The sequence below is a fragment of the Mus caroli genome, chromosome 9 (assembly GCF_900094665.2).
Source record: "Mus caroli chromosome 9, CAROLI_EIJ_v1.1, whole genome shotgun sequence".
NCBI lineage: Eukaryota > Metazoa > Chordata > Mammalia > Rodentia > Muridae > Mus > Mus caroli.
The window spans coordinates 102,923,477-102,943,829 of record NC_034578.1 but is presented as its reverse complement, the minus strand read 5'-3'; the positions used below and the strand labels follow the sequence as shown (position 1 = coordinate 102,943,829).

The window sequence follows — 20,353 nt, the reverse complement described above, 5'->3', positions numbered from 1 at the left end:
TGTCCTGGAACTCACTCTGTAGACCAGGCTGGCCTCGAACTCAGAAATCCGCCTGCCTCTGCCTCCCAAGTGCTGGGATTAAAGGCGTGTGTCACCACTGCCCAGCTGAGCTCATGTTTCTTAAAGAAGCAAGGATAGCAGGCACAGCAGTGCACACCTGTAATCGCAGTGCTTGGGGCTGAGGCAGGAGGATTATAGGTTTGAGATAAGATTGGACTACATAAACCAGACCCTGCCTGGAGTAGAGGGAGGGGAGAAGGGAAGGAAGAAGCAGGGTTTTATCTGTTCAGGGTCCAGGTCAGGATGCTGCTTTTGACCTGTCTGATTTCCCGCCTCCTTGCAGCTACCTGAATGATCTGGAGCGCATTGCACAGAGTGACTACATCCCTACACAGCAGGATGTGCTGCGGACCCGTGTGAAGACCACGGGCATCGTGGAGACACACTTCACCTTCAAGGACTTACACTTCAAGTGAGTGTGTGTGTGTGTGTGTGTGTGTGTGTGTGTGTGTGTGTAGGGTTAAGGGCCATAGCTGCTAGCAAATGGGGTAGCCCAGTCCTGCTGAGTGAGGGTCCTCAGCCCTCAGGATTGTATTGGGAAGGCACATCCTCAAGGTCTGTCACCTAGGCATCAGTAGTGACCTCCTACTAATAGCTTCTCTTGCCTTTCCCATGTGGCTCCAGCCTGTCCCTCTGACCAGACTCAAAACCAGGATTGTGGTGAGGGATGTTCCCTGACTCCATGGTGGCAGCTGTCCTGCGTTGGTCAGGTCTCTGTCCTTAGCCAGCTGGCCTGTGAGGTGCAAGGATGCCCCCCCCCGGGCGGGGCTCTACTCCCTGGATTAAGTTGACCCGATGTCCGCAGGATGTTTGATGTGGGTGGTCAGCGGTCTGAGCGGAAGAAGTGGATCCATTGCTTTGAGGGAGTCACGGCCATCATCTTCTGTGTCGCCTTGAGCGCCTATGACTTGGTGCTGGCTGAGGATGAGGAGATGGTGAGAGTCCAGGAACACTGGTGGTGGTGGGCGGGGGCTGAGCCTGGTAGGCAGCGACGGGGGTGGGGGGTGGTGTCAGTACAGACTTCACTTCCTTCTCCTTAGAACCGCATGCATGAGAGCATGAAGCTGTTTGACAGCATCTGCAACAACAAGTGGTTCACAGACACCTCCATCATCCTCTTCCTCAACAAGAAGGACCTGTTTGAAGAAAAGATCACACAGAGCCCCCTGACCATCTGTTTCCCTGAGTACACAGGTACTCTTTGAAGACTATCTCATGGGGGCGCGGGGGGGTTGGGGGGGCATCCCAATAGACACCACTAGGGCTCTGGTGGCCCATGGATGCCCCCATCTGGACAGAAGGAAAAACACAGGACCTGTGGGACCTCACTCAGGAATGCACTGTGTCTACACACAAAAGGCTTGTTACCACCCGTGGGCCTCTACCGTTGAGCATACACACATAGGAAACGTCCTTCATACAGCACACGCACTTACACATGACCGTGCTGTGCACGTTACATGCTTGTCTGTCGTGGGCACAGAGCTCTGCTGTACATGCACATCCACAAGTCTTCATTCGTCTTCCTTAGGGGCCAACAAGTATGACGAGGCAGCCAGCTACATCCAGAGCAAGTTTGAGGACCTGAATAAGCGCAAAGACACCAAGGAGATCTACACGCACTTCACGTGCGCCACCGACACCAAGAACGTGCAGTTTGTGTTCGATGCCGTCACTGACGTCATCATCAAGAACAACCTGAAGGACTGTGGCCTCTTCTGAGGGGCAGTGGGCCTGGCAGGATGGTGAGTCAGAGGGTTGTCAAACATCAGGGGTCTGGGGACTTGGGGGAAGTCATTTGGGAGTACTCAGCCTGGAGAGAAAGGGTCGGGCAGGGCAGTCAGGGACCAGAGGACAGAGAGTAAAAAGGGACCTGGCGCTCTCCTGGACAGAGCTAGAGGGGTGGTCAGTGTTCTTTGGAAGGCGTTGGTTGCTTCCTTGCCTCCATGGGATTCTAGCCTCGTCTAGATGCAGGAGACCCAGCCACGCCGCTGCTCACTGATCAGGTTCACTCTTGTTCTTAGACCTCTGTCTCTCAGACCTGAGAGTCCTAGGCCCAGGCCAGCCCCACTGGCCCTGGCGTACATTCAATGACCACAGTGTCACTGATATACACATCCTGTAACCCAGCAACAGAAGCTGGCCTCTGGGCACAGCTGTGTCCCTGGTAACAAGGAGGTGGGGGAGAAGAAGGTCATTGTTTAGAGAGGCAAGAAGAGGAGCCACATGTAACCCAGGCTGTGTCTGTCATCCACCTCCAGGGCCACCGCTGACTGTGCTCCCCACTACCCCTGAGGAAGATGGGGGCAAGAAGACCATGCTCCCTGCCTGTTCCCCCAGCTGCTTCTCCCATCTTTTCTCTCTGTTCTCAGCTCCCCTGTCCCCTCCCTTGGCTCTAGACTTGGGGGAGGGGTTGCCACGGGCCTCCCAGTCTAAAACCCACCTTTGTCTGAGGTGCCGGGAGTAGCCACGGTACCCCCTTTCTGGGCATCCGTTCGGGTTTTCTAACCGTTGTCTTGTTCTGGGGTGAGCGGGGAGTGCATGCAGAGATCCCAAGGCCTATGTCTGGAGGGTACCAACTCCTCCAGCCTAGACCCCTGGCTTTGTCCAACACCAGCCCTGACCCAAGTCCAAATGTTTACAGGGAGCCTCCTGCCTACCCCACTCTCTGCCGCTCGGAGGCCCCAAAGGAAAAAGCACAAGAAGCGTGAGAGATACCACCATTCCTGGAGACAAAGCCCACCTGCTCATTCTCGTAGCTTTAAAGAAAAAGGAAAAGGAAAAATAAGGAAAACTGCAAATCTAGAAAACTTTTTAGAGAAACCTATTTAAAACTGTCAGGTCCTGACCAGAACCCCCACCTCACCCCATCCCCAGCCCCACCCCTTTCCAGCGATTCCGTGCCTTGAGTGTGTCTGCGTGTTTACACCCATCCCTCTTTGGGCGGCCCCCTGCCCTGCCCTCCACGGAATTGGATTCCAAGGGCTGTTCCAGACAACTGCCAACGTCACTGAGGGCCCTGCTCTGAAGCCCTGGGCCCTGGCTCCATTAACCTAAATGTAGCTCCTTAGCGCTAATCTAGGAACCGCCGCTGCCTGCTGAGGGCCAGGCCCCTCACGCCCTCGCCCCAGGACCGGGTCCTCCATCGTTGAACACTTCCTTGCTTTTTTCACATGTTTTATGGAATTGTTCACATGATTTGAAATAATAAAATGTAGAAAGAAAACACCAAGAACTTCCGGGTGTTCTTTTCTCCTGGGGACTGAGCAAGAAGAAGATATCCCACACCTTAGTGCCACACCTGGGATGGGCCCCTGGACATCAGCTTTCTAGGCAGAGTTCCATCCCAGTTCTCTATGCTTTAGTTTGCCTTCTGGACTGGTCAACTTACATGTTAGAGGCTATGCAGCCGTCTAGTCCTTATTTTGCAGTTTGTGGCCTGGGGCAGCCTTCAGACCTTCTGAACCTTGGGAACTCTTCCAGAGGGTTCTTGAAAGTTCGGAGTAGCAGAGAGAGCACAGATAAGTAGGCTGCACTCCTTGGCTTAACAGACTCAGAAAACTAGGGGTGGTGGCATATGCATTTAATTGTAGCCTACAAGAAGGTGAGGCAGGAGGTTGACCAAGAGTTTCAGACCAGCCTGGGCTATATGTTGAAACTCAAAAAACCAAGTTCCTTCTAAGACTCAGGGAACATTGTAAAATCGGGACAAAGACTATAATTGCAGAAAGATAGGATGTAGCAAAGCACTCTTCCCACTGGATGGGGCTGGTCAACAGCCTGTCTTGGAATGAGGAGGTGGCTCACCCCCAACTGTCCCGCTAACTGAGTGAGGAAGGAAGAGACATTGTCTTCAGTGTTGTAGCTCCTGGTAAGGTATCCATATTCCTGGAAGCAACCCTGTGGAGAAACTTAAACTGAAAGTGGAGGAGGGGCCAGATGGAAAGGGCCGGGGGGGGGGGGGGGGGGGGGGGGGATCTGCAACCCTATAGGAGAATAGGTAATAGGTGTTAGTAAGATAAAAGTGCGTTTTATACGTGCTGAAACGTTATAACGAAATTCATTTTGCGTAATAAGTGCCAGAATACCACGTCGCCAAATCAGAGGGGTGGGGACAGGCTGTCAAGGAAGGGTTCATGGGGGTCTGTCATTGGCTGCATTGGAAGGTTGATGTGGAAAACAAAGCTAAGGGAAGTGCTGAGTACTGGGCGGAGCGCAGCGCTAAATGCCTGGGTTTTCTTCCAGGAACTGCAGGGGCAGCCGCGGGCAGCGCCTGCTACCGGGACGGCTAGGCGAAAGACCGGCCCCAGCTGGGCGGAGCTCCGAGGTCTCTGCCGCCGGCCGCCAGGGGGCGCCTCAGCCCGTCCTCTCCGCAGCTGCTGAGCTGGTCACGCAGGCTGACGTCACCGGGTCCCGTGGAGGACGCTTGACACAAAAGCAGCTTTGTGTGGCATTGGAGGCTCCGCGCCCGCGGCCTGACAAAGCGGCTGGGTCCTGGGGCGGGCGGGGGTCGGCGCCGCGGAGGCGGGGGAGGGAGGGATTGGACCCGGGACCTGGGACTTCGCCTCCTTACACCTGTCAGTGGCCACAGGCCACCGGGCCTCTGATACTGGCAGGAGATGAAAGGTTGTGGCGGCGAGTCGGAAGGAGTGCCTGCTTCCCTAGGTCTCTCCCCCGCCCCAGTTCCTCAGGCCATTCCGGCTACCTCTGCCACAGGGTACAACTGACAAGAACAGGATCCTGTGCCATCCCCAAATCCCTGTCTTTCTTTAGAGGCTCGGGCCTGAACCCCAATGTGCGCAGGCAGGCTGGAGCTATTCCAGAGCCACCATACCCGCCCATCAGGAAGCAAGCACCGGAGATGGTTCCTTCCTTCTGTCCTGAGGGGAACCCCGCACAGAGGGCCATTGAGAAACTGGCATTGTCTGCCTGATGCACCCGGTGCCTCCCTGCTTGGGTGGGCCATCTAGGGCTCTGTCCTGTATCCCCTAGGATCTCACTTGGCACTGGGTCTGGGTGTGGTTCTGGCAAGCAGGGCTTACCCTGGTAGACAGTTAGGCCCCCACCTGCCTTTGGCCTTTCTACTTCAGCTCTGATTGGGAGGGCATAAGGCTCCATTGTCCCAGGACTGGTGGGGGCGGCTTCTCAATTCAGCCTTTCTTTGGCTAGTGGGAAATTCCCAGCCATGCTTGGGGGGCAAAGGGGAGGCAAGAAGGACCTCCTAGGTATCCTGCACCCTGACTGGAGGTACCCAGTGAGGGAGGCATCCCCTACTGCTTGGAGCTGTTCTTGGCTGGGTCTCAGCAGTTCCTCCTTTCTTGGGAAACAGCTGAGTGAGGAGAGAGAGATTGAGTCCTTTCCCTAGGAGTCTCCCCATGTCCACACCCATGGGCAGCTGCAGTATGAGGCCTAAGACCCTTAGCAGGAAGTGCAGAGTCAAGTAGGGGCCTGAGCGTCTGTTTTCAGTGTAGGATGGGCAGTTCCCCAGCCTATGAGGACTGCCACGAGGCTGGTCGGCCTTCGAGAGAGCTTGGCTCACTTGAAATAGTCGCTGGAACCACGAAAGTGGTTGGCGGTGGTAGCCTTGGTATTTTTAACCTGTTTGTAGGGCAGCGGAACAGCTGGGACCAGAGAGATGAATAAGCCCTCAAGAGTCAGAGGCCTAAAGAAGGGAGCTTATGGGAGACTCTGAGGGGAAGAGGCAGGCCCGACAGGCAGGTGGAAACAGATGTCCTGTTCGGAACAGGAAAGGGGCCCTTCCTGGGGTTATAGCCAGAGCTTCTGAGACAACAGGAGCTGTCTAGTTCTGATGGAATCTCCAACTGTCTTTCAGAGCAGACCAAGATTTTTTAGTATTTCGTATATATCTGGTAGTATGTGTATGTGCATGTGTGTGGCTTTGGGTGATAGAAAGGGAGGGATGGGAACCAGACTACAATGTCCCAGCCGCCGGGTCGGTGGTGGCACACACCTTTAAATAAAGCACTTGAGAGGCAGAGGTAAGTGGGTCTCCGAGTTTAAGGGCATCCTGGTCTGAAGAGTGAGTTCCATTATAGCCAAGGCTACACAGAGAATCCCTGTCTCAAAAAAAAAAAACTAAAAAACAAAACCAAAAACTACAGTGTCTCTTGGCTGAGTGTGGGCTGATGTTTAAGCCCCTCCCTATGACCCGAATCCTTATGACTAAAAGAAAACCTAGGGCCTTCATCACTGCCATGGGGATCGGCATCTCCCCCCATTTCAATCAGAATAGAATGTAATGGCCTCCAGCCAGTTGGGACTTGTGCACAGCTGGGTTACAGCAAGGATGTGCAAGCTTGCCAGACATTCAGTCTTAGTCACACATGAGATATCAGGGTTCAAGGTGGGCAGAGGTGAGGAAACATGGTTCCTCCTAGCTTCTTGTTCTAGTTTCTCACTCAGCGGAGAGGCAACCTTGCAGGTAATTTTAGTCCAGAGAAAAATCATAGTTTAGTATTATCTTTCATCTCCACTTGCTGGTCTCATTGGCATTGTGGAAAATCAGTTTTGAGAGGCCAGGGGCAGAGGAAAAGAGGGACCTGCTATGTGTCTTCCTCATTATTTCCTGAGCCTCATGGTGACCCAGGAAGCCCAGGAGAGTGGAAGGGTTTTCTACAGATGTGCTCGCTCTCGCTTCTTTATGCTGGGCATCTCCAGAGCTGGAGGTTTCTTCATTGCTCCCACGATGGATAACCTAAGGCCTGGTCCTGCGCTTCAACAGAAGTCTTTCACAGAGGAAGAAAAAAAGCTGAGATGGGTAGCGAGTTGTGACAGTCCAGCAGGTGACACTAAAGGGTTCAGGGCACAGCCCAGGTGATATTTTGGCAACAAAAGCTCCATGCATTCAGAAACAGGCTAGAAGGCTGGCAAGATGGAGCTAGGGTGGTGCTGTGGACCCCGGGCCAGGAGCTTCATCCCTATGAACTCCTGTGAGTCAAGTCAGGATGTAGAAGCAAGAAGGCACTGTGGAGGGTGACTCCAGGGACCCAGCCCAGAGGCAAAAGGCAGGTAGGACTTCAACAAGACTTATGATAGGATTCCCTGAGGAATGTTTTTGGGTGCTGCTAGGAGTGAACTGGGGACTTTTGAGAATTCTGGCAAATCCCTAGGGGAGGGATCCCTGAGCACAATGGTTTGAGGGTGGGTGGAGAAAAGTAGCTATGCAGGGTAGGAAGTGGGAGAGGAGCTGAGCCTGAGGCTAGGATGGTAGCCATGACCTAGCAGGGTTTCCCTCATCAGAAGAGGCCCAGAGCTGTGCTGGCAATAGCACTCATCTGCACTGTGCCTCTAGCGTGCACCAGCCTGCTCAGCCGAGGGGGTTATAGAAGTGACTGACCAGGGAGAGTGAGGAAGAGTGAGTCTGTAAGGTTGGCAGGTGGTGGCGAGTGCCTTTAATGCCAGACTTTGGGAGTTCAAAGCTAGCTTGGTCTACAAAGCAAGTTCTAGAAAAGCCAGAGCTTTACAGAGAAATCCTGTCTTGGGGATGCGGGGGAGGGGTTAGTTGATCACTACACAGGTTCTGGGCAGTCCCCTCAGCATCTTCAACTCCTACTAGAGCATGCAGAGGATGCCCCCACAAGTCAGGGTTTTCAGGGAGGCTCTCTCTATCCAACTTAGGGGATGTAGTATTTATGTTAATGCCTGTTGATCCGTACAGAGTGCTCTACAGTATTTTTTGCAGCTTTCCTGGTATAGCCCCTTCCTCAAAGGCTGTAGAGAACGGGGCCCCACCCCCACTCCCCGGCTTCCCCACCCCACTCTACTGGGCAATGAAGAAAACAGGAGTGTGGAACTGTGATGTGGCTGGTGGAGGGGGGGGGGACTCCCCATCCCAGAGGGGCTGACCTCAGCCTGGGAGGAATGTGCACGAGGGAGGGAAGGAGGGAGGGAGGGCGGGAACGCAGGGGTGGAGCCAGTAGGGGGAGGGCCACAGCAAAAGGCCCAAGGCTCCTGGTGGTGGCCCCTCCTGCCACCCCTCCACCTCAGCTCTGACATGGCCCACTGAAGGGAAGGGCAAGAGGCAAGGAGGGGAGGAACTGATCTTTCCAAAAGGTGGGCCGGGGGTCCCCTGGACTATGGTGGCCAGGCTTGGGGTTTGTGGGTGGGGAATGTCCTGACAGACCCTTGACTTTTTCCCAGATTGCCTGGGGGCAGGTGGTATACTGTTGGGGGAATTGGGCTTCCTGGAGCTCCTAGTCCTCGTGGCAGTGCCTTACCACCCCCTGGCACTAAGCTCCAGTCCTCAGAGTCTCATGACCTAGTGCCCACGTGGCCAGCGGGGGAAGGTTGCAAGGTGGAGCCACCATCGTTGATTGCAAAAGCAGGTGTGATTAGGGAGCCTGCAATCCCACCCAGCCCAGGACACTGGCATGACAGACCAGCACAGCCACCATCAAATGGGTGTTGGGTGTCCTATGGAGCCACCATGCCACCACAGGGAGCCCAGGTGTGGTGCAGAGGTGGCTCGGTGGTGAGGCAAGGTGGGCAGGCAAGTGCAGAGACTTGATGCAACGATCCAGTTATCTCCAAAAGGAAAAGGCAGAGCTTTGGTAGGCTGTACTGTCAATGCACAGTCCGCAGGGAGAACCCAAGCAGACCTGTGCTAGTGGATGTCCCCAGGATAGAGGATCAAGCAGGAGTAGGGACCCCAACTGCCTCTCTGGGTTTCAGACCAAGTCTGCCTTATTCCAGAATCTTTAGAAAGTCCAGCTGTGACACCCGGGTCCTGGCATCTGAGGTGCTGCCTTTTAGAGGAACCCCACCTTAAATCCAGCAGGACGAAACCCAGCACTAGGCAGCAGGAAAGAGATCCGCTCACCTCTCACTCTTCAAGGGAGGAGACATAGCTATGGGAGCAAGTCACCTGGCTAAAGAGGACCAGAGGCAGCTCATGCCCTTGAGCTGGGAAGTGAGAGCCTCCGGTTGTCAGAAAGCTGGTGGGGGCTCTGGCACTGTTTCCTGGTGTGAATACCAGCGCTGGTGCCTGGCATAAAAGAAAAGAGATTGGGTCCTTGAGTATGGAGAACTGGAGTCAGTCTGGGCAGACCAGAGACACAGCAGGGGTGACCAGGGGCCTCCGGGTGGCACTTGCTGCTGGGTGGAAAATTGTAAACAGCCAAAGAATGTTGTTTGCTTGCATGAGGCCAGGGGAAGCTGCCCAGGTCCTTGGGGAGAGGCAGCGAGCCCAGGAGCAGGGTAGGGCCTTATCCTAGAAACCTAGGTTCCTTTCTGAACACCCCTGGCCCTTCTCCCCCAGCGGCTAGACAGGTAGGCCAAGAACACTAGATCCTATAGCTCCTGGAGAGGTAAGTCTCCCCTTATCTCTGTCTGTGTCCCCTTATCTCTGATTGGATGATGCCCAGGCGGTATTAACAAAACTGCACAGTTGCAGTGCCTAGGCACCTGTGCCATTCAACCGTACAGCCGTGGCTGGGGGCCTCCTGACCCCTGAGGGCCATCTTGGGGAGATTGAGGCAACATCCAGCCCTTTAAAGTGCTCCCAAGACTTCAAACAGGGAGTGGTTTTCAGAACAAGCCATACAATAAAACCCCAAGTACTTCCCAGCCTGAGCACCAAAGTCAAGTGTAGGAGTCCGTTCTGTCTGAAAACCGTCTGCTGCACCATTCCTGGCCCAGCCCCTGAGAAGCAGGGGTAGGTGAAGCAAGAAGTTGAGGGCCATCCTTGATTAATAATAAGTTCGATGGCCGGGCGTGGTGTCGCACACCTTTAATCCCAGCACTCGGGAGGCAGAGGCAGGCAGATTTCTGAGTTCGAGGCTAGCCTGGTCTACAAAGTGAGGTCCAGGACAGCCAGGGCTAGACAGAGAAACCCTGTCTCGAAAAACCAAAATAAATAAATAAATAAGTTCGAGGCCAGCCCAGGCTATAGAAGACCCTGGGCTTCAAACATCAAAAGCAACCCTCCAACCCCCTCTCGGGTACATGTTTCTGGGTTTGATGGATAGGGCAGTCTTGCCAGCTTGGAAGAGAGCGGGAGTCCATGGGTCCACGGGTCATTCACCTTTCCAACATCTGCCCCAAGCTCCACCCTAGCTGGGCTCTGAGGATGGGCCCACACTCTCAGCATCTCCTGAGCCTCCCCCCCTCCCCCTTTCCTGCCTGGCTGTCATTGCAGCCACTGCAGGGGGGGGCGGGGGGGAGGCAGCTGAGGTCCAATTGGTAAGAAAGTGACAGGCTGGGGCCCAGAAGAGGAGAGGAGAGCTCCTTCTCTGACCTCTGACCCACTGTCCCAGCCAGTTCCTGGGACCTGAGCTTGCTGCGGAGTGTACAGTCATCCCTTAGCTGTGGAGGGACAGGTAAGGACCTGGGGTGCCTGGCCCACCATTCCTGCTGCCTGCTGCCCAGAACTGTCAGGGACGGTCTCGGCTGATTTTTCCTGCTTTGCCTTATCTCACTGACAGGTTTCTGGAACTATCACCTGGGGCACCCTTCACCTTGAAACCCAGCAGGAGAGAGCCATCTCTACCTGCCCAACCCTTGCTCTCATTCCGCTTCTGCGGGGCCACCGGTCTCCAGCCAGTCCCAGCTGCCTGTGCCGGTCACCCGATCCACCCTGTAGCCCTGCAAACTTTATGGTATTCTGGGCGGTGGCTGGCCTGGTGGAGGCGGGGGCTTCTACTTAAAGGAACCGTCAGAGGGTGCCCTGTGAGCCCTAGCCTGCTTCCCTTCCCCAGGACAAGAGGGGTCAAGGTGGGAGACCCTTGTCAGAGTTCTTGGTGGAGTGTGGGAGGCAGCCGTGTCAGCCTCACAGACTTCTAGTACCTGAGAAGAGGTGCAGGCAAGTGTGAACAGATGAAAGGAAAGGGGGGCGGGCGAGATTCGGGTCCTGGCCTGGGAGGGGTCCAGGAACTGGTATGTGTGTTGGGGGGGGTAGAGAGTGAAGGGATGGGAGATCTTCAACCCAGCCAGCAGCTAATTTCCTTCTTTAATTCACACTGGGACCTTGGCTCGAGTACCGCACTTGTCCTGTGTGATTCTGTAAGGGAGAGCTGTAGGAGCCAGAGACTTGATCTACCTGAGTGTGCCAGGCAAGGCGTCTGGTTCAGTGGAGGGGCTCAACAATGGCAGGGAAACTTAAGACCCTGAAATGGCAGGGACTTTGAGGGCAAATAATTGTTCCACCTGGAGCTTTAAGTGAGCCAGAACGGTCACCTCACACGGGCCTCAGTCCTCTCTTAGGTCTCTGCGTCTCTGGCTCCTTCTAACCCTCAGGCTACAGAGAGGAATCAGTCACAAAAACTGGGCCTGCTGGATTTGGCCTGAGTCTGGATCAGGGCCCTGAGAAGAATAGATGGCACTTGTCAACGGAAGCGATCGACGAGGCTTTTGTGTTCACTTGCATGACAGCTGTGCCTGAACACACACCTGCCATGTGTACATATGTGATTCGTGTGCTGAACAGGCAGATTTAATGCTGGCACACACTTGACTAGATGTATGCACACGGCACCGCGTGTTAAGTATATAGATTTGTACGTCAGCTTATATCTACATAGGTGTGACACCTGCTTGCTCATAGACATGTATGCATATGGACACGCACACACGCTCATGTATACATACATGTGTTCGGGTATGTGTGTTCACAAAGGGACCCTCAGAAATATATTCATATCCGTAGTCACCCACAACCTTGGATCCAGTCCCCAAAGTGCCCCTGCATTTCCCTGCCTGCCTGTCTGTGGGTACATGGCCACCTCTTGAGGCCTCGCCCCCTCCACCCACTCTCGCTGCAGCAACTGCTTTGCTCTTTGCACTTGGTGCCTTCTGGAATGACCACAGGATCTGACTCTCATCTGTCGTCGTCGTCCTTTACTGCCTGGGGACCTTGTCTGCATCATCAGTATCCTTGTCTCTGCCCCAGGCTGGCATGAAGTGGGTGCACAGTGTTTGTGAATTAATGTCTGTGAGTGTGTGTGCGGAGGGTGACGTGGTGGGGCGGGTGCCTGCCAATGCAGGGTGACCCTGAGGGTGTGCCCGGTGTGGGTGTGTCTCTGATTGTGGCCAGGCGGGGCACCCTTGGTGGAGAGGAAACGGTATGCGACCCCCCAGCCTCTATCCCTAGGGGCTGTAATCTGATCCCTTGGGACTCCCCCGTGCCCTCCCACCCGCCCTTACCCTCTCTGCTTTGCTGCGGACTCTTCTCTTCCAGATCCTGGGGCAGAGTCCAGGACTGCTGAAGGCTCCTCCACACACGCCCGCTGAACCCTGAGCGCCCTGAGCTGCCGGCATGGGGCGGGCTGAGGCCGCCGCCATGATCCCAGGCCTGGCCCTTCTCTGGGTAGCAGGGCTAGGGGATACTGCCCCTAACCTTCCCCGCCTTCGGCTCTCCTTTCAAGGTAGGTGCACCTGGCAGATGGAGGGGCCGTCTTGAACAGGAAAAGGGCCCAATATGGAAAGATTTGCTGGTGCCAGTATGCGCATCCTCATTACTTGTTGGGTTGTGGGTATTCTTGGGCCATCTCCAGTTAACCCTGTCCTAGCCTCAGCCCCCAACCTCTCTGCCCACATTCTGCTCATGCTTTCCCAAGGAGGACCCCTACTGTCTCCATAGCAACAGTCCCTGCCTCCGACTCATCCCCCCTACTTCCCCATCCCAAAGCATTCCATGACTCTTCAGTAGTTAAGTCCAGGTTTGGGGACTGTCAGAGCCCCTTTCTTATACTCCTTGCACACAGGGGTGGTCCCTGGGCACAGAGTGGCACTTGCTGGTCAACTCTGCTAAATCCAAGCTAGCGGTAGGATGACAGGGAAGGGACCCCCAGCCTGACATTTTAGGGATGGATTCTGTCCTGTCAGTCGTCTTCCTTTTACCTCTCCTAGAATCCTGCTGTCCATAAGCCTGCCTTCCAGCATGCCAGCCCACTTGCCTACACATGTTTTCCCAAACCTGTTTTCCCCTTTCTGGGGCATGCACCGCCCACCCTGTGACTCTGTACATGCACCCGGGTGGGCCAGTCTTCATACGTGTAAGCTCACATCCACCTACGTGTGTGTCCATGTGTGTGTCTTGGGTCACACAAATAACCTTGGTCTGCAGATAGACGACCAGGCAGGGCCTTGAGGAAGTTCCTGGAACTGTTACGTACTGCGAAGTATCTCTCCCTGCAGAATTACAGGCCCGGCATGGTGTCCGAAGCTTCAGGCTGGAGCGGACCTGCTGTTATGAAGCCTTGCTGGTAGATGAGGAGCGTGGACGCCTGTTTGTGGGTGCTGAGAACCACGTGGCTTCCCTCAGCCTGGACAACATCAGCAAGCGAGCCAAGAAGGTGCCCGGGACCCCTAACCTTACTCAGCATCAGTGCTGGCTCAGGAAAAAGCCTTAGGGTCCCAATCCAATCTGTCTAGACTCTAGAGAATCTCCAAGGGGTGGGCAACTGATAGAGAAACCCCCAAAATAAAGAGTCCTCCAAATCCCTAACCCGTGTTCCCTCCCCATAGCTGGCCTGGCCCGCCCCCGTGGAATGGCGTGAAGAATGCAACTGGGCAGGGAAGGACATTGGTGTGAGTGTGAGCTACTTGAAGGGGAGTGTGCGGAAGAGAGTTGGGCCCCCCATCCCAGGGCTGAGAGAGAGGCTAGCCTGTTATGGCTGGGGTAGGGGCAGGGAGGTCAAGGCAGATAAGGCAGTGACTCAGGGTGGGAGCTCATGTGATTCTTCTCGGGGGGCCTCTGAGTCATAGGGGGAGCTGTGTGTATCTATACTTCCTCATGTAGTTACCCTGTAGGTAGGTTGTCACGAAGGCCACTCAGGTCCCTGTAACTCATGTTAGTACTTCCCTGGGCTGATGCAGAAGAGAGACAGGGTGGGAATGCCCCTAGTGACCTGCAACTCCTTCGGGCTGCCTCCCTGGGGAAAGCCTAACTACACCCGCCCCACCTGCCCACCAGACCGAGTGCATGAACTTCGTGAAGCTGCTGCACACCTACAATCACACCCACTTGCTGGCCTGTGGCACGGGGGCTTTCCACCCAACCTGCGCCTTTGTGGAGGTGGGCCACCGGCTGGAGGTAAGACCAGGACTAGACAGTGGAGAGACGGGAAGGGTGACAAAGGACCTGAAATTAACAACTCCCCTGCCCTACCCCCAGGAACCCATGCTCCAACTGGACCCGAGGAAACTTGAGGATGGCAAGGGGAAGACTCCTTACGACCCAAGGCATCGGGCTGCCTCGGTGCTGGTGGGTGAGTCCAAAGGCTGGCACCCAATAGAACTCTAGAACCCTTTAGAAGTTCTAGAACTTCACATGTCCCAGGAGCACACCCCCCCTCCAGAGCTCATAACTGGCTGAGCACCCCTTTGCCCTGTCTGCAGGGGAAGAGCTGTATTCTGGGGTGGCAGCAGACCTTATGGGCCGGGACTTTACCATCTTTCGAAGCCTGGGTCAGAATCCGAGTCTCCGAACAGAGCCCCATGATTCCCGCTGGCTCAATGGTGAGACACTGTGGGGACCCTGGGAGGGGGCTGCCCTCCTCCGATAAGTGAAGGTGCCACGGAATGAGGAAGCAAGAGAGCCACGTTGAAGTCTTTCCAAGTATCTACTATAATCCCTGAGCCAGAGACACAGAGGCAGAGGCAGGCAGGAGTCTTTGAGTCCATGGGTCTTGGAGCCAGGATATGCTGAAGTACATGCCAGTGGCCGTGCAAGATGAAAGAACAGAAAAGAAAAAAAGGTGTCTGGGTTGAATAAGGGAAGCTACTGTTGGGAGGGGCTTAATAGGGTTATTAATAGCTTCTAGAACACAAGAAAGCCAGCCAACAGAACTGGATGAGCATTCTAGGTAAGGGAAATGATTAGCGCAAACGCCCTGAGGCAAAAAACCAGCAAAGATACGGCTCAAGCAACTAGTATTGATAGGAGACTCAGACTCTCGAGGGCTGGAGTCCTTTAGCATGGGACAGCATGAGAAACTGAAACAGGAACAGGGAGTATTTGATCTGCTAGGGAGGAAGATTTGTGAATGAAGGTGAAAACAGATACCCTATCTCTCCCTCTTTTCCTGGCAAATTGTGGCATGGTCAGAAAGCCCTGCAAAGGGGAGAGGAGCAGCCCGCTTGCGTTTGTAGCTATGGTCTCTACTGCCCCCTCGTGGCTGCTTCTTGCCTTGCAGATGCCGATCATAGGGTGGGTCTTGGAGGCTCTGGTTGTGAGATCCTTGTCATGGACAAGGACCAGGTCCGCTGATACCGTGACTCCTGTTTTGCTAGAACCCAAGTTTGTCAAGGTCTTTTGGATCCCAGAGAGTGAGAACCCTGATGACGATAAAATCTATTTCTTCTTCCGCGAGTCCGCTGTGGAAGCAGCACCAGCAATGGGGCGCATGTCTGTGTCTCGTGTTGGCCAGATCTGCAGGGTAAGGAGACACTAGGCCAATTCATCCCTTGGCTACCTTTGCCCCTGACCCTTTGCCTGCTATGGTCTTGCTCTCATCCCTTCTGATCCTGTGAGCAGAATGACCTGGGTGGCCAGAGGAGCTTGGTCAACAAATGGACCACATTTCTGAAGGCGCGGCTTGTGTGCTCAGTACCCGGAGTTGAGGGTGACACCCACTTTGACCAACTTCGTGAGTGTCTTGAATGAGGGGTAGCATCAGGGGAGGAGTCGGGGTGAAGAGTCCAGGAGCCTGAGGTGTGTGAGCACTGCCCCGCCGCCACCCTTGTCTTTCCCTGCAGAGGATGTTTTTCTTTTGTCCTCCCGAGACCGCCAGACACCTCTTCTCTATGCTGTCTTCTCCACCTCCAGGTGAGGGGCAGGAAGCAGTTCCCTTGGGCAGTCAGTTGAGCTTGCCGGGGTTCCTCACTCTGCTCTCTCCATTGCCTGCAGTGGTGTCTTCCAGGGCTCTGCTGTGTGCGTGTACAGCATGAACGATGTGCGCCGAGCCTTCTTGGGACCTTTTGCTCACAAAGAGGGGCCTACACACCAGTGGGTGTCCTACCAGGGTCGTGTCCCCTACCCAAGACCTGGCATGGTACATTGCTAGGGACCGCTTGCAAGAATCCACTTCAAAGTCTCAAGGGTGGAGAACTTGACTCAGCCTGGCCCTGGGGGTTTTTCTGGGGGTGAGGGTGCAGTGTGATTCCGCCCTTTTGGAAGGGTGGGGAAATGTCACCATCATAAAAGATAGAGCTGTGCCCCTCAGAGCCTGAGGTTCGCCAAGGAAAGGCTCAGATACTCAGGGTCCTTGTCACATCTTACCTTTCATGATCCCAGAGGCTTTGAACGGAGGGCCGACCACAAAACCCTGTACCTCTGCCTGACGCTGATGCACCTTGCCTTCTAGTGCCCCAGCAAGACCTTTGGCACCTTCAGCTCCACCAAGGACTTCCCAGATGACGTTATCCAGTTTGCTCGGAACCACCCTCTCATGTACAACCCAGTCCTGCCCATGGGGGGGCGCCCTCTCTTCTTACAAGTGGGAGCTGGGTACACCTTCACCCAAATTGCCGCAGACCGAGTAGCAGCTGCCGATGGACACTACGATGTTCTCTTCATTGGTACAGGTCAGGGTCTCATCACAATGGCCCATAGGACAGAGAACCCCCTCCAGGTTCCTTGGCCGGGAGGTAGCAGTTGTCCCTGGTCAGTCTAATATCTACATCTTTGCCTGGGCTGTGGCCCCACTTTCTGGAGGCTCCGGTCATTGTTTCAACCCATAACTGTTACTTTTTCATGACCCAATCATGATGAAGGTGGAGACAGTGCACGCATGCGCGTACACACAGACACACACACACACACACACACACACACACAACTTGTTAGGGAAAACCAACAGTCACTCTTTCTTTTCATTTCTTCAGATGTGGGCACAGTGCTGAAAGTGATCTCAGTCCCCAAGGGCAGCCGACCTAATTCTGAAGGGCTTCTCCTGGAAGAGCTGCAGGTGTTCGAGGTAAGGCCTCATCCTTAGTCACCCTAGGACATATCACCTGAAGCCACTAAGCCCTGATCCGCCTGCCCCGCCTCCCTTTCAGGACTCTGCCGCTGTCACCAGCATGCAAATCTCCTCTAAAAGGGTGAGTAACTCAGCTTGGGGAAGAAGTTGTGACCCTGTCCCACAGCCCCCCAGCTGTCTAGCTTTTCCTTGGTTTTCAAAGCCCCGAGTTTCAGGTCTAGCATCTCTTTGCTAGACAGTGTGAACCTCAGTGTTCCCACCTGTCCAGTGGGGAAAAGGCTATCTGACTGAAGGGAACCAGGTAAGGGCTGTCCTCCATCAGACTGGAGACTCTTGTGCCCTCTAGCACCAACTCTACGTAGCATCGCGCAGCGCAGTGGCCCAGATTGCTTTGCATCGCTGCACTGCCCTAGGCCGCGCCTGCGCAGAATGCTGCTTGGCCCGTGATCCTTACTGCGCCTGGGATGGATCAGCCTGTACACGCTTCCAGCCTACGGCCAAGAGGTGGGTTGGTTTGGAGTCTGAATTGGGCTACTGGGAAGGGAGTCTCTGCTACTAGCAGAGAAGGGCTCATAGGTTTTAATGCCTCCCTCAGGCGGTTCCGGAGGCAAGACATAAGGAATGGCGACCCCAGCACCCTGTGCTCTGGAGGTGAGTACCCCATCAGCTTCTATCCTCGGCCCTTGAAATTGCCACATCCAACCTTGCCTTGTCTGAACTTTCACATTTTTGTTTCAAGACTCTTCTCACTCTGTGCTGCTGGAGAGGAAGGTCTTGGGTGTGGAAAGCGGCAGCGCCTTTCTGGAGTGTGAGCCCCGCTCGCTCCAGGCGCATGTGCAGTGGACCTTCCAACGTGCAGGGGAGGCAGCTCACACCCAGGTGTGCCTTGCTCCACCCTTCCTAACCAGGCCCATTTAAGAGAAGCTATGCCCTGCCTAAGGAGGCCTTTGGCCTGTACCTCATACCGTTCAGTGAGTCAGATTCCCTTATCATAGTTTGTCTCATCCTCTACTGTCCTTAGCTGCACCCCACAACCTAGTGATGCCCCAACTGTGCCCACCTAGACTCCTGACCCACCCTCTACCATCTGGAGAGAGAAAGCCCTCAACCCACCCATGCGCGCACTGAGGTTTCTAGTCTACCCAATCCCCCACTCACCTAGATGGACTCATCTTCCAAAGGCTAAGGTCACATACCCTTTTAAAGTGAGTCAATGCCAGCACCCATTTTCCTTGTCCACCTTTGGCTTCCAATGATCCTTGTTTCTGTCCCTTCCCTCACACATAGGTGCTGGCTGAGGAGAGAGTAGAGCGCACTCCTCGGGGGCTGCTGTTGCGGGGGCTGCGGCGCCAGGACTCTGGCGTGTATCTATGCGTCGCGGTTGAACAAGGCTTTTCACAACCACTGCGTCGCCTGGTGCTGCACGTGCTGAGTGCGGCGCAGGCTGAACGACTGGCACGGGCAGAGGAAGCAGCCGCTCCTGCACCTCCTGGCCCTAAACTCTGGTACCGGGACTTTCTGCAGTTGGTGGAGCCAGGCGGTGGCGGAGGTGCAAACTCCCTGCGAATGTGCCGCCCGCAGCCCGGGCACCACTCTGTGGCAGCAGATTCACGTCGTAAGGGTCGCAACAGACGGATGCATGTCTCTGAGCTCCGTGCTGAGCGTGGACCACGTAGTGCAGCTCACTGGTGACTCGGCTGTCCCCACAATGGGACGAGGCTGAATATGACACTCCGAAGAGGGGGCAGACAGATGCCAGGAAGACAAATGAGTTATGGCTGGGCCACACTGAGGTCCTTGGGCCAACAGAGACACCTAACCCTTACATAGGCCCTGACCAAAGGGTAGCTTATTTATTAACAAGATAACCCGGGGATGTAGCCTCAAAGAGTGGCCTAAGCTCAATTCAGGATCTAACCAGAAGGGAGGGGACAGAGACATGGGGTTCCAGAGTGGACCATGAACAGAGAGAGAGTTGTCTTGGGTGGCAGCCCTGGGGAAAGAATTCTCTTTCTTGGGCAGCAAGCAGCAAGCTGTGAACAGATTAGACCGTTGGGTATGGGGTGAGGCAGGCCAACTGTACTAAAGTAACGCAATAAACACATTATCAGCTGACATTGGAATGGCCCCAGCAGACAACAGGTAGTCCTAGACCTTGCTGGGGGCTCTTGGGCATCGCCCTAGGGGTCTCAAGACCTGCATTTTCCTCATCCAAGAAGGCTAAAGTGAAGATTAAACGTGTTATTAGACGATTATGCTGGTTCCCGTGAGCCTCTGGGGTACTGGCAATACACAGTGCATTAGTGGCAGGACCAAGCTCTCTGAAGTAAAACCGATACTGGCTGTTGTGGGCAAGGATGTATTAATTCACTGAACGGGTGACGTTTGAGCTGAATAAGAAGGAGCCAATCACCAATGTCTGGTGACAGAACACTCTTGGGATAGAAGAACCAGGGCAAAGTCGTGGAGCAGGGGACAGACCCTCCAAGTCTACGGAACAACCAGGAGGCTGATATGGTTATGGCACTTGGACTCCCGATGGTTTGGAAGGTAGATCCCACCACCCCTGCTTTTCATCGTTGAGAAGCTGAACAGAGTCCACCCAGACTAAGGCCTGCAAGCTGGACCAGCACCCTTCAAGAGAGCCACGTGCCTCTCTCCGTGGCCCATCAAGCCCTTGTGGAGGGGAGAGGGAGGACCCAAACCTCTTGTGTTTAAGTGCTTTAGCCATGCTTCTACATTTTTATTCTCAGTACAGTTGGCCAGGAACCCTTGTTCCTGTTTTACAGATGAAAAAGTGGAGGCCACTCCTAAAGTTCTTTTAACCTAAGGTTATATACTATGTTTAATACTAAACATAGCAGTTTCTAGTCCCAGTTCTTTCCACTGGCCAGCATGGGTGCCCACTTGTAGGGCTACCAGATCCCTATGGCATTGGGCTCCAGTTGTGTCGCACCCTACCCCCACTATCTTGTATTAGATGGTCACACAGTGGTGGTGGGTGGTTATCGCCCGTTTGCTGGAAGGAGATGGCTGGTATGTGGGAGTGAGGGATGGCTGAGTGGACTGTGCAGGAATCCTTTTCTACCATGCTACACGGTGCATGCTACATGGTGCATGCTGCATGCTGATCTGCGAGATGAAAGCCCCCAAAGTCTAGGTGGGTATAGAGTTGGTATGGTTTTCTGAGAAGTTCCTTGTGCCCATGTGCTAGCAGCTCTTGGCTGAGCCCCTTCACCAAGTAGGTAGTCTAGGGCAGCCCGTCTAGGTCACTCTGCCCCTTTCATGGATCGGAGCTGCCCCCTCTAAATATAGTCCAGGAAAAGTGAGCTCAGGCCTATTTTAAGAGCAGGTTG

At 54.6% G+C, this 20,353-nt stretch overlaps 2 protein-coding genes across 10 annotated transcripts in view; both read left to right on the top strand.

Annotated features, from left to right (window-relative positions):
• Gnai2 (G protein subunit alpha i2) overlaps nt 1-3,295 on the top strand; it is a 21,732-nt gene extending 18,437 nt beyond the window's left edge. Inside the window, exons 5-9 of one of the 2 annotated variants that reach the window (XM_021172474.2) lie at nt 344-472; nt 866-995; nt 1,101-1,254; nt 1,592-1,805; nt 2,322-3,295. In XM_021172474.2, coding sequence (XP_021028133.1) covers nt 344-472; nt 866-995; nt 1,101-1,254; nt 1,592-1,782 — 604 coding nt within the window. In that variant the 3' untranslated portion in view covers nt 1,783-1,805; nt 2,322-3,295. The remainder of the gene's footprint in view (nt 1-343; nt 473-865; nt 996-1,100; nt 1,255-1,591; nt 1,806-2,321) is intronic. The other variant, XM_029481316.1, reaches the window with a different exon arrangement.
• A 3,760-nt stretch (nt 3,296-7,055) lies between these two features.
• Nucleotides 7,056-19,784, top strand: Sema3b (semaphorin 3B). 8 transcript variants are annotated; one of them, XM_029481310.1, is made up of 21 exons: nt 7,056-7,089; nt 10,335-10,397; nt 10,503-10,879; nt 11,838-11,976; nt 12,254-12,440; nt 13,213-13,370; nt 13,543-13,605; nt 13,991-14,110; nt 14,192-14,285; nt 14,416-14,535; nt 15,310-15,455; nt 15,554-15,665; nt 15,775-15,844; nt 15,926-16,070; nt 16,383-16,602; nt 16,903-16,994; nt 17,077-17,118; nt 17,344-17,501; nt 17,593-17,648; nt 17,737-17,876; nt 18,285-19,112. In XM_029481310.1, the coding sequence occupies exons 5-21, from the start codon at nt 12,332-12,334 to the stop codon at nt 18,687-18,689; spliced, it is 2,250 nt and encodes a 749-aa protein (XP_029337170.1). In that variant the 5' UTR covers nt 7,056-7,089; nt 10,335-10,397; nt 10,503-10,879; nt 11,838-11,976; nt 12,254-12,331; the 3' UTR covers nt 18,690-19,112. The 8 variants fall into 8 exon arrangements, with proteins under 8 accessions (XP_029337170.1, XP_021028132.1, XP_029337171.1 ...); XM_029481311.1 differs by lacking the exon at nt 7,056-7,089 and adding an exon at nt 8,056-8,133 and having other exon boundaries at nt 10,339-10,397; XM_029481315.1 differs by lacking the exon at nt 7,056-7,089 and adding an exon at nt 8,069-8,133 and having other exon boundaries at nt 10,503-10,676; nt 11,838-12,007; nt 18,285-19,784.
• Nucleotides 19,785-20,353: the final 569 nt, after the last annotated feature.